Source organism: Engraulis encrasicolus, chromosome 12 (assembly GCF_034702125.1).
Source record: "Engraulis encrasicolus isolate BLACKSEA-1 chromosome 12, IST_EnEncr_1.0, whole genome shotgun sequence".
In the NCBI taxonomy this organism is placed as follows: domain Eukaryota; kingdom Metazoa; phylum Chordata; class Actinopteri; order Clupeiformes; family Engraulidae; genus Engraulis; species Engraulis encrasicolus.
In genome coordinates this window covers 33190629-33208128 of record NC_085868.1, presented here as the reverse complement: position 1 = coordinate 33208128, position 17500 = coordinate 33190629, and the positions used below count along the sequence as shown (strand labels likewise).

Genomic DNA, 17500 nt, shown 5'->3' with positions numbered 1-17500 from the left:
CCAGAATTGAATTCCATAAAATACGGAATATGACTACGTATATGCTTGGTGTTAAGTGTTAAAAATATATATATCGATTCAATTCATTTGTATGGGCTTTTCATTAGTTTATTGGACAGGACACAGAAATAACAATAACCAAATGGGAGAGACAGATGGAGTTTGCGAAATGACCAGGGCAGGGAGTGGACACATCAGAACTTGGTTCCCCACGGGCACCGAACTTGTTTATGTTGCCTACTGTATGAGTGCACTAGCACAGTATGCCATAGTACCACCACCAGAATGACTTTTAATTGAGATGGGGGGACTGAGGAGTTCATGCTACGCCCCTGGCCACAGACATCTGTGATCTACTGTAGTTATTTTCCATTAGAGGGTTCACAATCTCAAGCATCCTAGAAAACAAGTACATCATTTTACAACTTAGCAAGTCAAGTAAAGCTTTGCATACAAAAAAAGACCTGAAGTGTGTGGATGTCTTCTTTTTGTACAGAAACTTCAACTGAATCCTGCACCTTCTAAACAGATGAGCGGTGACCCATCACCACAACTTAGCAACTTAAAAAGTTCTAGTACCATGGAGCACTAAAGAGTAAATTAAAGCAAAAATGTAGATGGACTCTTCTGCAACTATACCTTAAGTATCAGTATGAGCAGTGCTGAGTTTTTACAAAAAAGAAGACAGAGACACTGGGATGCAAAGATGTTGTTTATTAATACGGCAGTCTGGTAAAAATGGATCAGGTATTCATCATCCACACTTCATGAGACACACACGTCTGTCTAGCCTCTGACAACAGTTGACGGGTGTTGCTGAAACACAAGGCACAGAACAGAAAACACTCTGAAGACTGTGTGTGTGTGTGTGTGTGTGTGTGTGTGTGTGTGTGTGTGTGTGTGTGTGTGTGTGTGTGTGTGTGTGTGTGTGTGTGTGTGTGTGTGTGTGTGTGTGTGTGTGTGTGTGTCTTACTCACTCTCTGTGTGTGACTGTATGTGTGCGTGTGTGAGAACGTGTGTGTGTACCAGTCTTTATCTCTTTATGTGTGCATGTGTGTGTGTGTGTCCGTGCGCACACGTGTGTGCGTGAGATTGTGTGTGTGTGTGCGTGAGATTGTGTGTGTGTGTGCGTGAGATTGTGTGTGTGTGCGTGAGATTGTGTGTGTGTGCGTGAGATTGTGTGCGCGTGCGTGTGTGCGTGAGATTGTGTGTGTGAGATTGTTAGTGTGTGTGTGCGTGTGTGTGCGTGTGTGTGCGCGTGTGTGCGTGCGCGTGTGTGTGTCTCTCATCCATCTGTCCATCTGCCTAATTGCCCGTCTCTTCGTCTGTTCGGCGGCTGCAGGAGTGTTTGAGTTGCGCTGATCTAGTCCACAAACACCTGGCTCCTCACCAAGGGGTACAGCTCAAAGAAGCCCTGCAGACCACAGCACACAGTAGCAGTCAGGAACATGCACATACACACACAGCATATAGCACATACACACCCACGCGCGCATACACACACACGCGCATGCACACGCCAACGTGCACACACACACACACACACACACACACACACACACACACACACACACACACACACACCATATTCAACAACGTCCACCTTGCTATGCAAGAGCCACAACCACACACAGGGAGAGGGTCCATGGTGTGTATGGTACTGGGAGTGTGCTGGGGGGATGGTACATGGTGTACAGTATATACATGGGTTCGCCATGTTTGTAAACACGATGTTGTGAGGAGGGGCAAGACACTGGCAGCCAACCATGTGAGCTTTTTTTTTTTGACCGAGAGCGGTTTCCAACAAGCAGACGTTGAGTTGTGCGCAGCTAGTTTCACGCAATCAGGAGAAAACACAAATGTAGAACCCATGTATAGTACTGGTAGTGGTCTGGCGGGAGGGTAGGTGGTGTATTTGGTAGTGGTCTGGGTGTATGACATGTAGGTGGTGTATTTGGGAGTGGTCTGGGGGGGAGGATAGGTGGTGTATTTGGGAGTGGTCTGGGGGGGAGGATAGGTGGTGTATTTGGGAGTGGTCTGGGGGGGAGGGTAGGTGGTGTATTTGGTAGTGGTCTGGGGGGGAGGGTAGGTGGTGTATTTGGTAGTGGTCTGGGTGTATGACATGTAGGTGTGGCAGTGCTGATTGCCCTGCAGTAGTGTGGCGGTCTGCAGCACATCTCCCTGCTGGACTGCATTGTGTGGAGAGGAGTGGAGTGGAGTGGAGTGGAGTGGAGTGGAGTGGGGTGGAGTGGGGTGGAATGGAGTGGAGTGGAGTGGGTGGAGTGGGTGGAGTGGGTGGAGTGAGTGAGTGGGTGGGGTGGGGTGGGGTGGAGTGGAGTGGAGTGGGGTGGGGTGGAGTGGAGTGGGGTGGGGTGGGGTGGAGTGGAGTGGAGTGGAGTGGAGTGGAGTGGGGTGGGGTGGAGTGCATTGTGTGGAGAGGAGTGGAGTGGAGTGGGGTGCAGTGGGGTGGGGTGGAGTGGAGTGGGGTGGAGTGGAGCGGAGTGGAGTGGGGTGGGTGTATACACTCACCACCAGCCACTTTATTAGGCACACACCTGTCCCAACTACTCACTGATGCAAATTTCTGATCAGCCAATCATATGGCGGCAACTCAATACATTTGGGCATTACATGTAGACATGATCAAGACAATCTGCCGCAGTTCAAACCGGCCACCACAATGGGGGTATATTATGTACCTTTTTGTCACTTGGTACCAATTCAGCATTGTTGCAATGCCACAGCCTACTTGAGTATTCCTGCTGTCATTTAAGGCAGTCGTGAAGGCAAAAGGGGGTTCAACCCCTTCTAGCAAGCTCCTCCTATCAAGGTGTACCTACTAAAGCGGCCGGTGAGTGTATAGTGGGTGTTATGCGTGTGTGTCTGTGCTTATTTACCTTGATCAGAGTGGAGTGCGTGTTGGGTGGAGTGGAGTGTGTGTGTGTGTGTGTGTGTGTGTGTGTGTGTGTGTGTGTGTGTGTGTGTGTGTGTGTGTGTGTGTGTGTGTGTGTGTGTGTGTGTGTGTGTGTGTGTGTGTGTGTGCTTATTTACCTTGAGTAGGTTAGTAGTCTACAGTACTCAGTACACAGTGCTGCAGCACATTTCCCTGGTGGAGTGGAGTGTGTCGTGTAGTGTGTGTTGGGTGGAGTGTAGTGTGTGGAGTGTAGTGTGTGTTGGGTGGAGTGTAGTGTATGTCGGGTGGAGTGTAGTGTGTGTGTGTCGTGTGTGTGTGTATGTGTGTGTGTGTTCACCTTGATCAGGGTGGTGGTCTGCAGCACTCCGGTAGTGCAGCACATTTCCCTGATGGAGTGGAGTGTGTGGAGTGTAGTGTGTGTTTGTGTAGTGTGTGTGTAGTGTGTGCTGGGTGGAGTGTAGTGTGTGTCGTGTGGAGTGTAGAGTATGTTGGGTGGAGTGTAGTGTGTGTAGGGTGGAGTGTGTGTGTTCACCTTGATCAGGGTGGTGGTCTGCAGTGCTTCGGTGGTGCAGCACATTTCCCTGATGGAGTGGAGTGTGTGTCGGGTGGAGTGTAGTGTGTGTCGGGTGTGTGTGTGCGTGTGTGTGTATGTGTGTGTGTGTGTGTGTGTGTGTGTGTGTGTGTGTGTGTGTGTTCACCTTGATCAGGTTGGTGCTCTGCAGTACTCCGGTGGTGCAGCACATTTCCCTGGTGGAGTGGAGTGTGTGTCGTGTGTGTCGTGTGTGTTGGGTGTGTGTGTGTGTGTGTGTGTGTGTGTGTCGTGTGTGTCGTGTGTGTTGTGATTGTGTGTGTGTGTGTGTGTGTGTGTGCGTGTGTGCGTGTGTGTGTGTGTTCACCTTGATCAGGGTGGTGGTCTGCAGTACATTTCCCTGATGGAGTGTAGTGTGTGTCGGGTGTGTGTGTGTGTGTGTGTGTGTGTGTGTGTGTGTGTGTGTGTGTGTGTGTGTGTGTGTGTGTGTGTGTGTGTGTTCACCTTGATCAGGGTGGTGGTCTGCAGTACTCCGGTGGTGCAGCACATCTCCCTGATGGAGTGGAGTGTGTCGAGGAGTGTAGTGTGTGTTGGGTGGAGTGTAGTGTGTGTTGGGTGGAGTGTAGTGTGTGTGTGTGTGTGTGTGTTCACCTTGATCAGGGTGGTGGTCTGCAGTACTCCGGTGGTGCAGCACATCTCCCTGATGGAGTGCATGGACAGCTGAGGGGCTCCCAGATCCAGCACCGGAATTCCCAGACGCGACGACAGGATCGGCCCGATGGTGGTTCCGCACGGGCTGTCGTTCCTCACCATCACGTCCTGATAGCACGCACGCACGCACGCATGCACGGACACACACACACACACACACACACACACACACACACACACACAAACACATCATTAGAGGCACTAAACAACATATTCAAGTTACTTAAAGGGGTATACCACTATTTTGGGGCTGAATATGGTTAAAATCGTTGCCCTGGGTTTATAAAGGTGGTAAAGTGTCTTGTTTTTAATGTTAAGCTTTGTCTTATTTTAAGGAGGGAATAAGTATCTAAGCTAGTGAGAGTCAATGGATCACACATGCTACAGTGATCCATTGACTTTCATTAAATAAATAATAAGTTAAATAATAGGGTTAATAAGTGAAATAATAGGGTTTTACCGTTGTCTTATACTTTCAACCGTTCTCTGGGTACGGCAGTGCAAATTTTACCTCCAAGCTAGCAGTTAACATTGAGTCCTAAGAGACCAGTTAGCCACCAGCTGGTCTCATAGGACTCAATGTTAACTGCTAGCATGGAAGTAAAATTTGCATTGCCATACTCAGAGAACGGTTCAAAGTACAGGAGAAATGTAAAACTCAACTATTTAACTCAAGGGGAGGTTTAATATGAGCTTATTTCCAAAAATGGGACAGTATCACTTTAAAGCAAGACAACGCCTAAGATGAAACCCTAACTTTATCACCTTTATAAACCCTGTATTTAGCCCCAAAATAGTGGCAATAGTGGGTATATGAGGCGTGCCTGTGTTTGTGTGTGTGTGTGTGGGGGGGGGCACCTCAACAACTTGTTTGGGGAATTAGCGATGTGCAAAAGCCAAATGCCTGCATCTGTTACATCTGTTAAGGATGATGGACAGTAGAAAACCCAGCTGACCAAACCACAAATGCACACACACATACACACACACCAAATCATTCCGAGAGAGGTTGTGAGGGAAAAATAACAAGTTGTGCGTGTGTAAGTAACCACTCACAAGCGTGTGTGTGTCTGTAACCACTCAGTGGTTCAGTCATTTTCACCTGGGTTTCCTGCTGTCCATCATCCTTAACTGATGTAGCCCTTCGCCTTTTCTTTTTTTATATATATATATATTTTTTTTTTATGGGCTTTTATGCCTTTATTTGACAGGACAGTTTAAGATGGTGACAGGAAGCGAATGGGGCAGAGAGACAGGGGAGGATCGGGAAATGACCCCGGCCAGACTCGAACCGGGGTCCCCGAGGGTGGGCATGCAAGCCCAAATGCTTAGCTTAACGCGCTGCGCCACAGCGCCCCCTCCCTTCGCCTTTTCAACAAGTGTGTGTGTGTTTGTCTTCTGTGTGTGGGTGTGTGCGTGCGTGTGCGTGTCTGTGTCCGTACACATGTGTGTACTAGTGCAACAATACAGCATGAAACACGCTTTCTCTGTCACTCAGTCTCGATCCCTTTTTTTCCCTCTGCTTTTCTCTTTCTCTTTTGCTGTATTCATGGACACACGCGCACACACACCTTGTTGCTAAGAGATGCATTAATTTGGTTAAAGATTGCACAAGCACACACACACACACACGGTATGCAAGGTCACAGAGAAATGCATAGGGGCGTGTGCGCGCACATGCACACTTGAAAAAAACAAAAGACATCTAGCAGTGATGAAGTGGTGGATATGAAAACAACAAATGAGATTTTCTAAAACCAACATTTTAAAATCCATGACTGCCCATTGTTACCAGGATTACTGGAGCAACTAAGTAACAGGCTATTATGGCAAGATAACAACAAAACAGAGCCAGCTGACAAGTCTGTATACTATTGCTACTTTAAATCTGTTTATATGTTTTGTGGGCAGCCAAAGAATCTGATCGCACTCCTCACAGTAGTGACGTACTGTATACACACGTAACATTATTAGTAGGTCTGGGACTCGATTAACATTTTTAATCGCATTAAATCTATAGGCTTTGAAATGAATTCATCGAATTTAAATATCTGACTTGAGAACAGTGAAAATGTTTTTTTTTTCACATGGATTTTGAATAATTACAATAAATAAGCGTAACCTAAAAACATAATTCATTTTTAAAAGAAGAGAGAACTCTTCTCAATTTCAGCAGGCTGTTCACCATCAGGCGTAATTCTGCCCTCCACTGGTCTAATCCAGAAGTATGTAGCTATATTATACTGCGATTATTTTTTTTAAATTGCATTAATTAATTTATCGAATAACGTGATTAATTAATTGAAATTAATGCATTAATGTCCCAGCCCTAATTATTAGTTATTGTGCTGTCTGAGAAACAAGATTCAAAGTTGCTCAAATCAGTCACACACTTTCCCTACATACTGCTACAGGTGATGTATGTCAAACGTTTTATTCATTTCATTTGATCTTTTTGCTTTTTTATTCACCTCAAACAATTACAGAACTGTGAATGGTTGAATCAGAATATGCATGTACGTCAGCGGCCAACATAATTACAGCACTTGAACTCTGAGAGAAAAAGGTCTATGCATTTAAAACCAAAATCAGTCACACATTGTTTGCAATACTGTGACTCAACTGCTGCTGCTGCTGCTGCTGCTTACGAATGTGGTGGTCTGATGTCAAGTTGGTCTTTTGCTTTATTCACCTGGCTGCAGCTGTTGATTGTCTTCAATATAGGTTTGTACTGTCCCCACTCAATGCACAATACCTGCAGTACCTCATAGTGCAACATTATTATTATTATTCACAACACAACATGAAGCTGTCTGTCCTTTTGGTATTTAGAGAGACCAGTGACAATCAAAAGTTAAATATTATTATTAATAATAATAATATTAATAATAATATAACATGTGCAGTTTCTGAGTTTTCTATGGTGGTTCCATACTGTACATACTAGCTTGATGCAAAAATTGGTCTCATTTGGAGTGAACGAAAATCGACTGGCAATTGCAGGTTGGAAAATCAGGAATTTCTAAGAAATGAGAAAAAACATACACATTTAGTATGACCTTGTTTATACGTCCTTTTGTCGCTGCAATGGTGCCGCATTTTATACCTTTACTGTTCCTTCCACCGTCTTGGCGATCCATTCAGTTTAATTTCATTGCATGGCTGTACTGAAACATTTATGTGTAGGCTGCTGTACTGAGAAAAGGTCTTAAAGCCTTGAAAGTCTAACTTCAGATTAAGAATCAATGACGCATCTTATCAACAAATCCTTATCCTTAATTTCCACCTTGCACATTTTAGGCCATTCATTCTTTTTACTTTCACTCTAACGTCAGATAAAGGGAAATCAATGTTAGCATCTTAACAAATCCTCCATCCAGTACGCAGAAGTCGATATGCGCTTTGGTCTGTTTCTCAAGGATTAGCAAAGTCTACTGTTTGGGAGCAGTTACACACATATACAGAGTTTTCCTATTTTGAAAAGTGAATATTTTCCAGTATTCAGTTTAAAACAGGTTCCCCAAATATTACCTATACATGTGTGGGACAGTATTCTGCAACCAGAATAATCACGGAACACTACCACATTCGGAATGAATGAGCAGGTCACATGACTCATGCGAAAGCTTAATACTGCCACCGTTCCGTCACGTTAACATTAGAATATTTCTTGCATGCAACTGTACTCATTGAATCTCTACTACGCCTTTGGGTAACACATTATTTTAACAGGGCTTTAATTACAGTGTACTTACTCATTAGGTACAGTGAAATCACTGTGATTACACCAAATAAATTAAAGTACTAACGTCAGTTCAGGCCAGGGTAGTCAAGAAGCTTTCTGCCCTCCCCTTCATTTTTTTTTTGCTACCCACCACCTCCCCTGCTACACCTTGTCGTGTATGATGTGACATGGTCTCTTGTCACGTCGCTTGGCTCTGTTCATGGGGGGTTATCTCTCGCCCTGTCCTGCTGGGGTGAGAATTCCCTAAACTGCTGCTGCCCCCTGACTAAATGCTTTTCCATGCTGCTCATGGAAATAGGGGGGTTCCTCCGAACAGAGCTATACCGCCAAATGTAATTCATAATTTCAATAAAAGAAATTGCATTTATATTCTTCTCTTGTGTTTCTTGACTGAAATGGTTCTGACAGAACTGTGATTACATCATGTATTTTATGTATCCGCTACCGCAGTGGTTCTTAACCTTTTTTTCTCAGCGCACCCCCTTACCTGTTCCCAAGACTAGCCGCGCACCCCCATCCCAACATGTATAGCGTGTTTAAGGACTAAAAAAGGATTTTAGTGATGAATCACAATGATTTTTGCTTGAGATATTAATGAAAAGCTTAATTACTTTAAATGGGGACCAAAATGTGTTTTAATTTGGTTTAGATTTGACCTAATTATAACGTTCCCAAGCTGAATTTTGGTCACAACCTCAACACAAACAACATTCCGTGCACCCCCTGTAAAGTCTGGCGCACCCCCAGGGGGTGCCCGCACCCCAGGTTAAGAACCACTGCGCTACCGTATGTACCATAATGACAATAATGACCATAATGTACTATGAAGTGGTTAGTATATATTATGAAGTGGAATATTTGCCTCACTGGCAGAATTAATCAGGGCTAAACTGAGGCCCTAGGCACTCCTGGTATGTAGACACATAAAAATACACATTGCAAGATGCAATAACATGTACTACAGTTGCACTGACATGTTATTCCACCAGTTATTCCACTGTACTTAATGAGTACACAAAAGCACACTGTAATTAAAGTATTATATTATATAAATCAGTGTTTCCCAACCTTTTTTGTCTCATGTACCCCCAAGCCTTTTGGTTGTGCCATGAGTACCCCCTATCTCATGTTTTACATCGCTTTTTCTATTCCAGTGTGACTATGCTCCATGCATTTGCTAAAATTACATTTTTCCAAGTACCCCCTGATGTGTGCTCGCGTACCCCTAGTGGTACACGTACCCCTGGTTGGGAAACACTGATATAAAGTATTACAATGCTTCCTCACTTGATCCTTTTTACCTCAAACCTTTTAGGCCATTTATTCATCTTTAATTTCCCTGTAACTTGAAAAGGGAACCCATCCAACATGTTCTTCTTGTCAAGAAAACACCCCAGTACCCAGAAGCCTCAGGTGTGTTTCTGTCAGTTTCCTGGGGCTCGACTAAAGTGTTCTGATTGATTCTGCTGATTTCTGCAGAGCAAGCCCTATAGCTCCAGGAACTGGAGCAGAGAGGAGAGAGGAGAGAGGAGATAGGAGATAGGAGAGAGGAGAGGGCTGCACCAGCCACCTGCCTCTGCAAGCAGCACCAGAAGCACTTCAATTAATACCACAGCTTGAGGTAGGGGCTACATGAGGACACACACACGCACACACACACGCACGCACGCACACGCTAACACACACTCTAACACACACGGCTCACCCTCTCTCTCACCTCTCATTGAGGCATCCCAACTCATACACAGCGTTGAGCCATGCAGTGATTCCAGACATTCACAATGCGGGACCACTTCATTAGCATTTTGTTATACTTCTTCAAAAGCAGAGCTCTGCTGATATCAGAGTCACCACGGGTCACTTGAAGTGCTAATGTCCTTATATCGTATATCCCAACTCCCTAAGCCAATTCACCACTCCCAACTAGGGCTGCACAATTCATCGGAAATAATTGAAAATCGTGATATCGAAATCCTGCTTTCAATCATGATTTAATCGTGGCAATAGTGACCAACCTTCGAGGGCGTCCTTGAAGTCAGAACATACTGACAGGCTGGTGTTTCTGGCCAGAACTTTGTTTCGTCCTATTGCCTTTACATAATTATTACAATTCATTTTATTTTGCTCATCACGTATATAATTCGTCCTTGGTTATATTTCATTTTTTTAATAATAATAATTAAAAAAAAAAAATCAGCAAAAAAATTAATAATCGTGATTACGATGTTTAACCCAAATAATCGTGATCATGATTTTTTCCATAATCGTGCAGCCCAACTCTCAACACTAGCTACTACTGCACTCTCTCTCAGATGCGGACACAGTGGAGCAGAACAGAAATATAAAAAAGGGGAAAGGAGAGGATGGAGATGAAATGAGCCAAATACATCAGACAGCAGATAATGGTGCAGAAAGGAGAAACGAGGTGATGGCATCAAAACCAGTAACAACTAAACAAAAGAGGAAGATTCTAGAGCACGATGATAACCATCGTATCTTACACTGTGGTAATATTTTTATTCTTATATGATTCATATGCAGATTATTATATGTACATGTATATGCAGGAATATAGATATATGTCTGTGACTTTATGTATATATCGTTCCAGTGTGTCAGCATTGTAATCTGTGTTGAGTGTCAGCTCAGCTGAGGTGTGATTGAGCAAATTAGCATCTGTAAAGCATGGGGCTGGGTGGGCCAAGAGTATAAAGACTCTGGGATGACACAGGCCTGGGTGCATCCTAACTAAGATCAGCGAGAATGGTGTTTTGGCTAGGATGTTCCATGTTGCTGTTTCCATATCGGAAGCAGTCAAATAAAATCTGCAGATAACTCACCGGACCAAGAGTGCCCATCTGACATTAATAGAGAAAAACCCCACAACACCTTCATATTTATTCAGTTGTGCCGATGTAGAACCAGAATACGTTATATCCCAAATGATTATATTTGCTATTTACCTCAGGTGCACGTAAATGTAGCCACTGACAGCTGACGTGAAAGACGTATTTCTTACCATTAGCTGAGACATTTCATTTAAAAGTGCACTGTGTTTTTTTTCTGTTTTTTATTTCCAGAATTTCATGCTATCCATTCACTAATGTTACCTTTTTCATGAATACTTACCACCACCATCATATTCTAAGTATTAATTATGACTGGGAAAATTGCATTTTTCAAACATGAAAAGGGGGATCTTCTCCATGGTCCATGGTATTTCTGGTTTCCAGAAATAAACATTTTTAGCTACAAAAATGACTGTACTTGGGCCATACTAGAAAATATTAGTTTATTACTCAGTAAACGTTCATGAAAAGATAAAATTGGGCAATAGGCAACCCAGTTTCAATGAATAACATAGTTGTAGTACCTTTTTTGACCATTTCCTGCACAGTGCACCTTTACAATGTTGAAATTAGAGTATTTATTCACTATGATATGACTTATGACAAAAATAATATTACTACAACACCCTTACATGAAGTATGCTTAGAACACACCCACGACAATGGAGTGGCAGGGCCTTGGTCATAGCTCATATGTCTAAGGCCACATCCTCTGATGCCGGGGACCCAGGTTCAAGTCCAGCCCCTGGCGGTTATGTCCCCATCCTCCCATATCTTTCTCTCTCCTAACAATTTCCTGTCCTCTCTCTACTATCCAAATCAAATACTGAAAGGCAGAAAAGGCCCAAAAAAAAAATAATAATAAAAAAATGAAAATGTCAGCCACCTAGCGATCAGACATTGGCATGAGTCAGTGATAACCAGAGCAGACAGTGGCTGCCAAAGAGGTTAAGAGGGCAAAGGTCAAAGGTTACCTGCAGGGGCACGGCGACCCGCTCAGCGATCTCCCTCAGGATGGAGGCAGTGACAGCGGTGGTGGCGTAGCGCTGGTTGCTGTTGAACTTGATGACAGGGCCCTGTCACACACAGAAAGAGGCACACACAGACACACAGACACACACAAACACGGAGAGGAACACACTTAGAGACATACACAGAGACACGATGCACACACAAAGATGCATGCCCGCGCATAGAGAGAGAGAGAGAGAGAGAGAGAGAGAGAGAGAGAGAGAGAGAGAGAGCGAGAGAGAGCGAGAGAGAGCGAGAGAGAGCGAGAGAGAGCGAGAGAGAGCGAGAGAGAGCAAGAGAGAGCGAGAGTTCAGGAAAATGGACCTGGTCATGGACCTTTATGATGCACGTAAAAATGATCTGATACGATATCTGTAAAAGCAGAGCAAGGAGACTGAGAAAGGGGAAAAAGGCTATAGTGGTTAGCCTCGCGAGCCATCCTACATACTTCCGCCAAAGGATTGGCTCCACTACGGTAGTCTGGCCTTGCTTTTCTGTGGAGTGTCTGGAGTGGTAGGATTTTGATGCTCAAGGCCCCCCCCAGAAAACAGCCAGACCAAATGCCAGACCATGAATACGAAATTAAATGGTAGTATTATGGGATGGTCAGGACCAGGCAATATAGGGCTTGCCTTATCTCAACCATTTTGTTTCATCCATGTGCATCCAAAATTATCTTTATTTTCAGAAAATTTAAGCACAGAGTGACAAAGTCACTACGCTTGTTTTCACGTCTATTCAAATTCAACATTGAGCAACACATTTGACAGCCTACAGCAAAAATGTGCACACTCCTAATTCAATTCATTTGACTCAACGACAGCTCATGTTATTTTGCACTCGTCGTCATTGAATTTTATTTAGCGGTTCAAATTGCAAACAAGGATACTTCATTATGCGAGGCCTGCTAACTGAAATACAATAAGGGTGAAGAAAAAAAACAGGGCGTAAAAAAGGGAAGGACTGGAGCATTGATTTAGTGTAGTCTTCCAGACGTGTTGTCTAACATCTTTCTAAAGGCACATTACATTGCGGTGCGTGGGCGCAGCAACACGCTTCAGTAGGTTTTGCAAATGTGTGTGTGCTGTGCGTGCGTATGTGGAACGGGTAGATAAGACTGTATTTCTGTGTGTGCTCATGCATGTCTGCGTATGGGAGTATGGAGAGGGAAGATGTGTGTCTGAGAGAGAGAGATAGAAAGAAAGACAGAGAGGCAGACAGAATGACTATGTGTGTGTGTGTGTGAGTGTGAGAAAGAGAAAACGAGAGAGAGAGATAGAAAGAAAGACAGAGAGGCAGACAGAAAGACTATGTGTGTGTGTGTGTGAGAAAGAGAAAAAGAGAGTGAGAGAGAGAGTGAGTGAGAGTGAGAGTGAGAGTGAGAGAGAGAGAGAGAGAGAGAGAGAGAGAGAGAGAGAGAGAGACAGAGACAGAGACAGAGAGAGACAGAGAGAGTGTGAGTGTGTGTCCTCCGTGGTGTGTGTTACCTTATGGAAAGCAGGCCTGTGGTTCTCGTCGTGTTTTTCTCTGAAAAGGACAACAAATGTCACATCAGATCCCATTGACTTTCTGCCCTGCCTGCCTGCTGCTGTGCAGACAACAGGGAAATAAGCCGCCTAGTTAGTACCAGAGGGGGAAAATACAACCACAAACACAGTCAGCTACACAGACAGTCAGAAATAATATTAAAACAGTGTGTGTGTGTGCGCGTGTGTGTGTGGGGGGGTCTTTCTGCCTGGTGTTGCCACGTGCATAGGGACAACATAGTAAGACTTACAATCTAGTGAGTAGCAAAGGAAAATCTACCCACAACACACATGTAGCGACACAGATAGGCTAGTCTAAAACAGCTGCATTAGATTTTTTTAAAAATTAATCAATTAATTTAATTTTAATCTTTTGTGTGTGTGTGTGTGTGTGTGTGTGTGTGTGTGTGTGTGTACTTTCTGTCTAGCTTAGTCAGTATCAGAGGAGAATGCATACAGTAGCTTGCTACACAGACAGGCTGTCTGGCCCAAAACAGCTGCTTTTGATATTCATTGATTCTGGTAACAGATGTACATCATACATAATGACTGTGTGTGGGTGTGTGTTGGGCATGGCAGATGGCAGATGGAACATGGGCATGGATATTCACAACACTGCTGACTGTCACTGTTAACAGATCCAGACAGACTGTCTTATGAATGGTACATGAATCTCTCTCTCTCTCTCTCTCTCTCTCTCTCTCTCCCTCTCCCTCTCTCTCTCTCTCTCTCTCTCTCTCTCTCTCTCTCTCTCTCTCTCTCTCTCTCTCTCTCTCTCTCTCTCTCTCTCTCTCTCTCTCTCTCTCTCTCTCTCTCTCTCTCTCTCTCTCTCTCTCTCTCTCTCTCTCTCTCTCTCTCTCTCTCTCTCTCTCTCTCTCTCTCTCTCTCTCTCTCTCGACACAGACAGTTTTGTGGTGTAGCTCTGACTGGAGGGAGACAGACAGTTTTGGGGAGGAGCACTGACTGGTGAGAGACAGACAGTTTTGGGGTGTAGCTCCGACTGGAGAGAGACAGACAGTATTGCAGCACTGACTGGAGAGAGACAGACAGTTTTGCAGCACTGACTGGAGAGAGACAGACAGTATTGCAGCACTGACTGGTGAGAGACAGACAGTTTTGGGGTGTAGCTCCGACTGGAGAGAGACAGACAGTATTGCAGCACTGACTGGAGAGAGACAGACAGTTTTGGGGTGTAGCTCTGACTGGAGAGAGACAGACAGTTTTGGGGAGTAGCACTGACTGGAGAGACACAGACAGTTTTGGGGAGTAGCTCTGACTGGAGAGAGACAGACAGTTTTGTAGCTCTGACTGGAGAGAGACAGACAGTTTTGCAGCACTGACTGGTGGTCTGGCTGCAGGGTGTTTTCCATGTGTCTGCACTAATCATTACGCAAGAGAACGCAGAAGACACACACACACACACACGGAACACTGCATGGACAGTTTCTGCACTGATATAGGACACGCACACAAACACTTACTGGTAGTTAGGATGTACTGCACGTGCAATATCAGCACAGAAACACACACACACACACACACACACACACACACACACACACACACACACACACACACACACACACACACACACACACACACACACACACACACACACACACACACACACACACACACACACACACACACACACACACAGCAACACTCACTGGTAGTTTGGGTGTATAGCGTGTGCCATATCAGCGCTGATCATGTAGGACAGGGCGGCTGCCTGCTGGAAGGCTGTGGTGTTCTCTGGGGTGTCGGCCAGGCGACGCAGGATCAGCTCCGTCAGGTTGGACTGGGCACCCTGGGCACTCTCCGACCCCACCTGCAGGACAAGGAAAGAATTGAAGAGCTCTTTTCCAAAATGAGATTTATCCATTTTATAGAATGTTGGGAAATCGACATTTTTGTATTGGGCTTTCCATTGAATTGCATTGCAAAATGCATTTTATAGGAGGTTTAAAAAGTGTGTTCTGAAAACATTTGAAAGGCAAGAATTCACACATAGATTATAGGACTTCTTAGCAGTCAATTCCGATATTAAAATGCAAAAAGTCAAAAATGGTGGATATAGCGTTTTGGAAAAGAGCACTTCAATTTGTTTATACTAGTGCTTCTCCACAGGGGGCACGGGGGAGCCCTAGAGGCGCGTTGAGAATGATACAGCTGAGACGCTTGATTTCTGAACCCTTCTAAAGTTAACACATTACTATTATGTTGTTTTAAAGTGAATTTCATCACGTTTTCTTTGGATTTTTTGAGATTGGAAAAAAATGCATCTTTTGTATTATTTGTTTGACCAGTTGTAGCTTTCTGCAAATAAATGCTCTAATGACAATATTTTCATTTGAGATTCATTCGGGGAAATGTTGTCAGTACCGTATTTTCCGGACCATAAGACGCATATAAAATCATAAAATATTGTCAAAAACTGCCAGAGCGTCTAATAAGCCAGTGCGTCCAATGTGTGAAAAAAAATCATGGCCGCGAGACTCTGTCGATATTTTAGAACGACTTTGGGGGGAATCGGGTCTGCACGTCATGAAAAAAAAGGCTACTTCTGGGTAGCCTATACCAGTAATCAAGAGCGTCGAGGGGCAGGCTGTGTACAGTAGCCAGGTTACAATGCACCTGTTAAGAATGACGCCTCTCTCTCTCTCTCTCTCTCTCGTGCGCGCATTGCAAGCTGTTGCATATTATTTGCTCGATGCAGAGTTATGATGGCGTACGCGCTCTCGTTGACATGGTTGTGTGCATGGTTGCATGCATTCGCAAGACGTTATTGCAGTAAAGCATGTGAAAAGCGTGGAAGGGCCGTTGACTGGTATTTCAGTGTCCTTGACTGAAACAAGTTGCAAGACTCTACACTTCAACATCCTTTGCGATCGGCACAACAGTGATTCTTATCAGAAAGCTACTGTGCCTACGCACAGACCCTTTAGTTAAATTTCAAACATTAGCGAACATTGAAAAAAGATCAGACAACAACCGTCGGGTAGGTTTATGAAAGCGGAGTTGAGAAGTTCCGCGAAAATGCATCGTCACGTCAGAGAAAGATGTTTGCTATTGTGCGACAACACTACCACTATTTCATGACTGCCTAAGTGTCTTCGTTATGGATGAATGGGCAACAATGTTTTTTTCCAGCCAGGATTGCACTGAAAAGTAGGCTACTCCTGTTAAAAAAGGGCACGGGTGGCCGACGCTGTGCCTGCGCGTGTGTGTGTGGGAGGGAGAGATGAGGGTCGCGACTCCTGAAATACCAGGCGATTCTTTTTCAATGTTCTATGAATCTTTTGCTGAATAGCCTACATTAAATGTGTTTAAACATTTGTTTTCTTTCAAAGAACATGCGTACAATTTAATGTTGGCTTCATGTCATAGCCTACTTTAAGAAACTGCTCGAAAACGCTAGTGATATTCGGCAACGTTTGATATTGCGTGTATTCGGCCACGCATGTTATTTTTTGTGCATTCCTAACAACAACAGCATTAGTTATGAAATTATGACACAAGTTATGAAGTGCGTCCTATGACGCAGTGCGTCTTGTCTGTGAAAAAAGTCATGGTCCTTGGTGGTGCGTCTTTTAACCCAGTGCGTCTTTTGGTCCCGAAAATACGGTAGTTTACAGAATGAAACAACAATATTCATTTTACTGACACACATGCCAATAAGTAGTAAGACAAGAAAAACTGGTAATGTCGAGGTGGTCTCTCAATTTTTGCCAGATCTGTAGAGCTGTCTCGCATACAATCAGGTTGATGAGCCACCACAAAGCCATGTGACTGGCTCATCACAACAACCAAATCGCATCACCCTCGTCCTCAAAGACAGTTTGATAACTACAGGCTTTAAAGGACCACTTCAGTCAATTTCAACATGCTGTTGTATTGCTCACGCTACCCTTGACTTGTCAGTACCCGGTGATGCCACATTTTTCGGCTAAGCCCTTTCCGAGATATGAGCTATTCTAATGGGGGCCGGGTTTGTTTACATTTTTTTAAGAATTAACATAGGCCTACTCCAAATAATTTCCAAAACGGTACCGCTGTTTGCTAGTTGTCTGCTGATGTTGTATAACCTTTCGGATGTTTTTGGAAATAAATGTAAAAAAAAATCTGAAATGTAAACAAAGCGCTGCCCCCATTATAATCACCAAGATCTCGGAAAAGGCTGAAGAAGAAAAAAAAAACTCAGGTACTGACAAG

General features: G+C 44.2%; 1 protein-coding gene across 1 annotated transcript in view; it reads right to left on the bottom strand.

Annotated features, from left to right (window-relative positions):
* Nucleotides 1-699: 699 nt before the first annotated feature.
* Nucleotides 700-17500, bottom strand: part of dnpep (aspartyl aminopeptidase) — a 31657-nt gene continuing 14856 nt past the window's right edge. The window contains exons 11-15 of the mRNA XM_063212645.1: nt 14956-15116; nt 13247-13286; nt 11723-11824; nt 4095-4262; nt 700-1414 (exon numbers count right to left, since the gene is read on the bottom strand). Coding sequence (XP_063068715.1) covers nt 1364-1414; nt 4095-4262; nt 11723-11824; nt 13247-13286; nt 14956-15116 — 522 coding nt within the window. The 3' untranslated portion in view covers nt 700-1363. The remainder of the gene's footprint in view (nt 1415-4094; nt 4263-11722; nt 11825-13246; nt 13287-14955; nt 15117-17500) is intronic.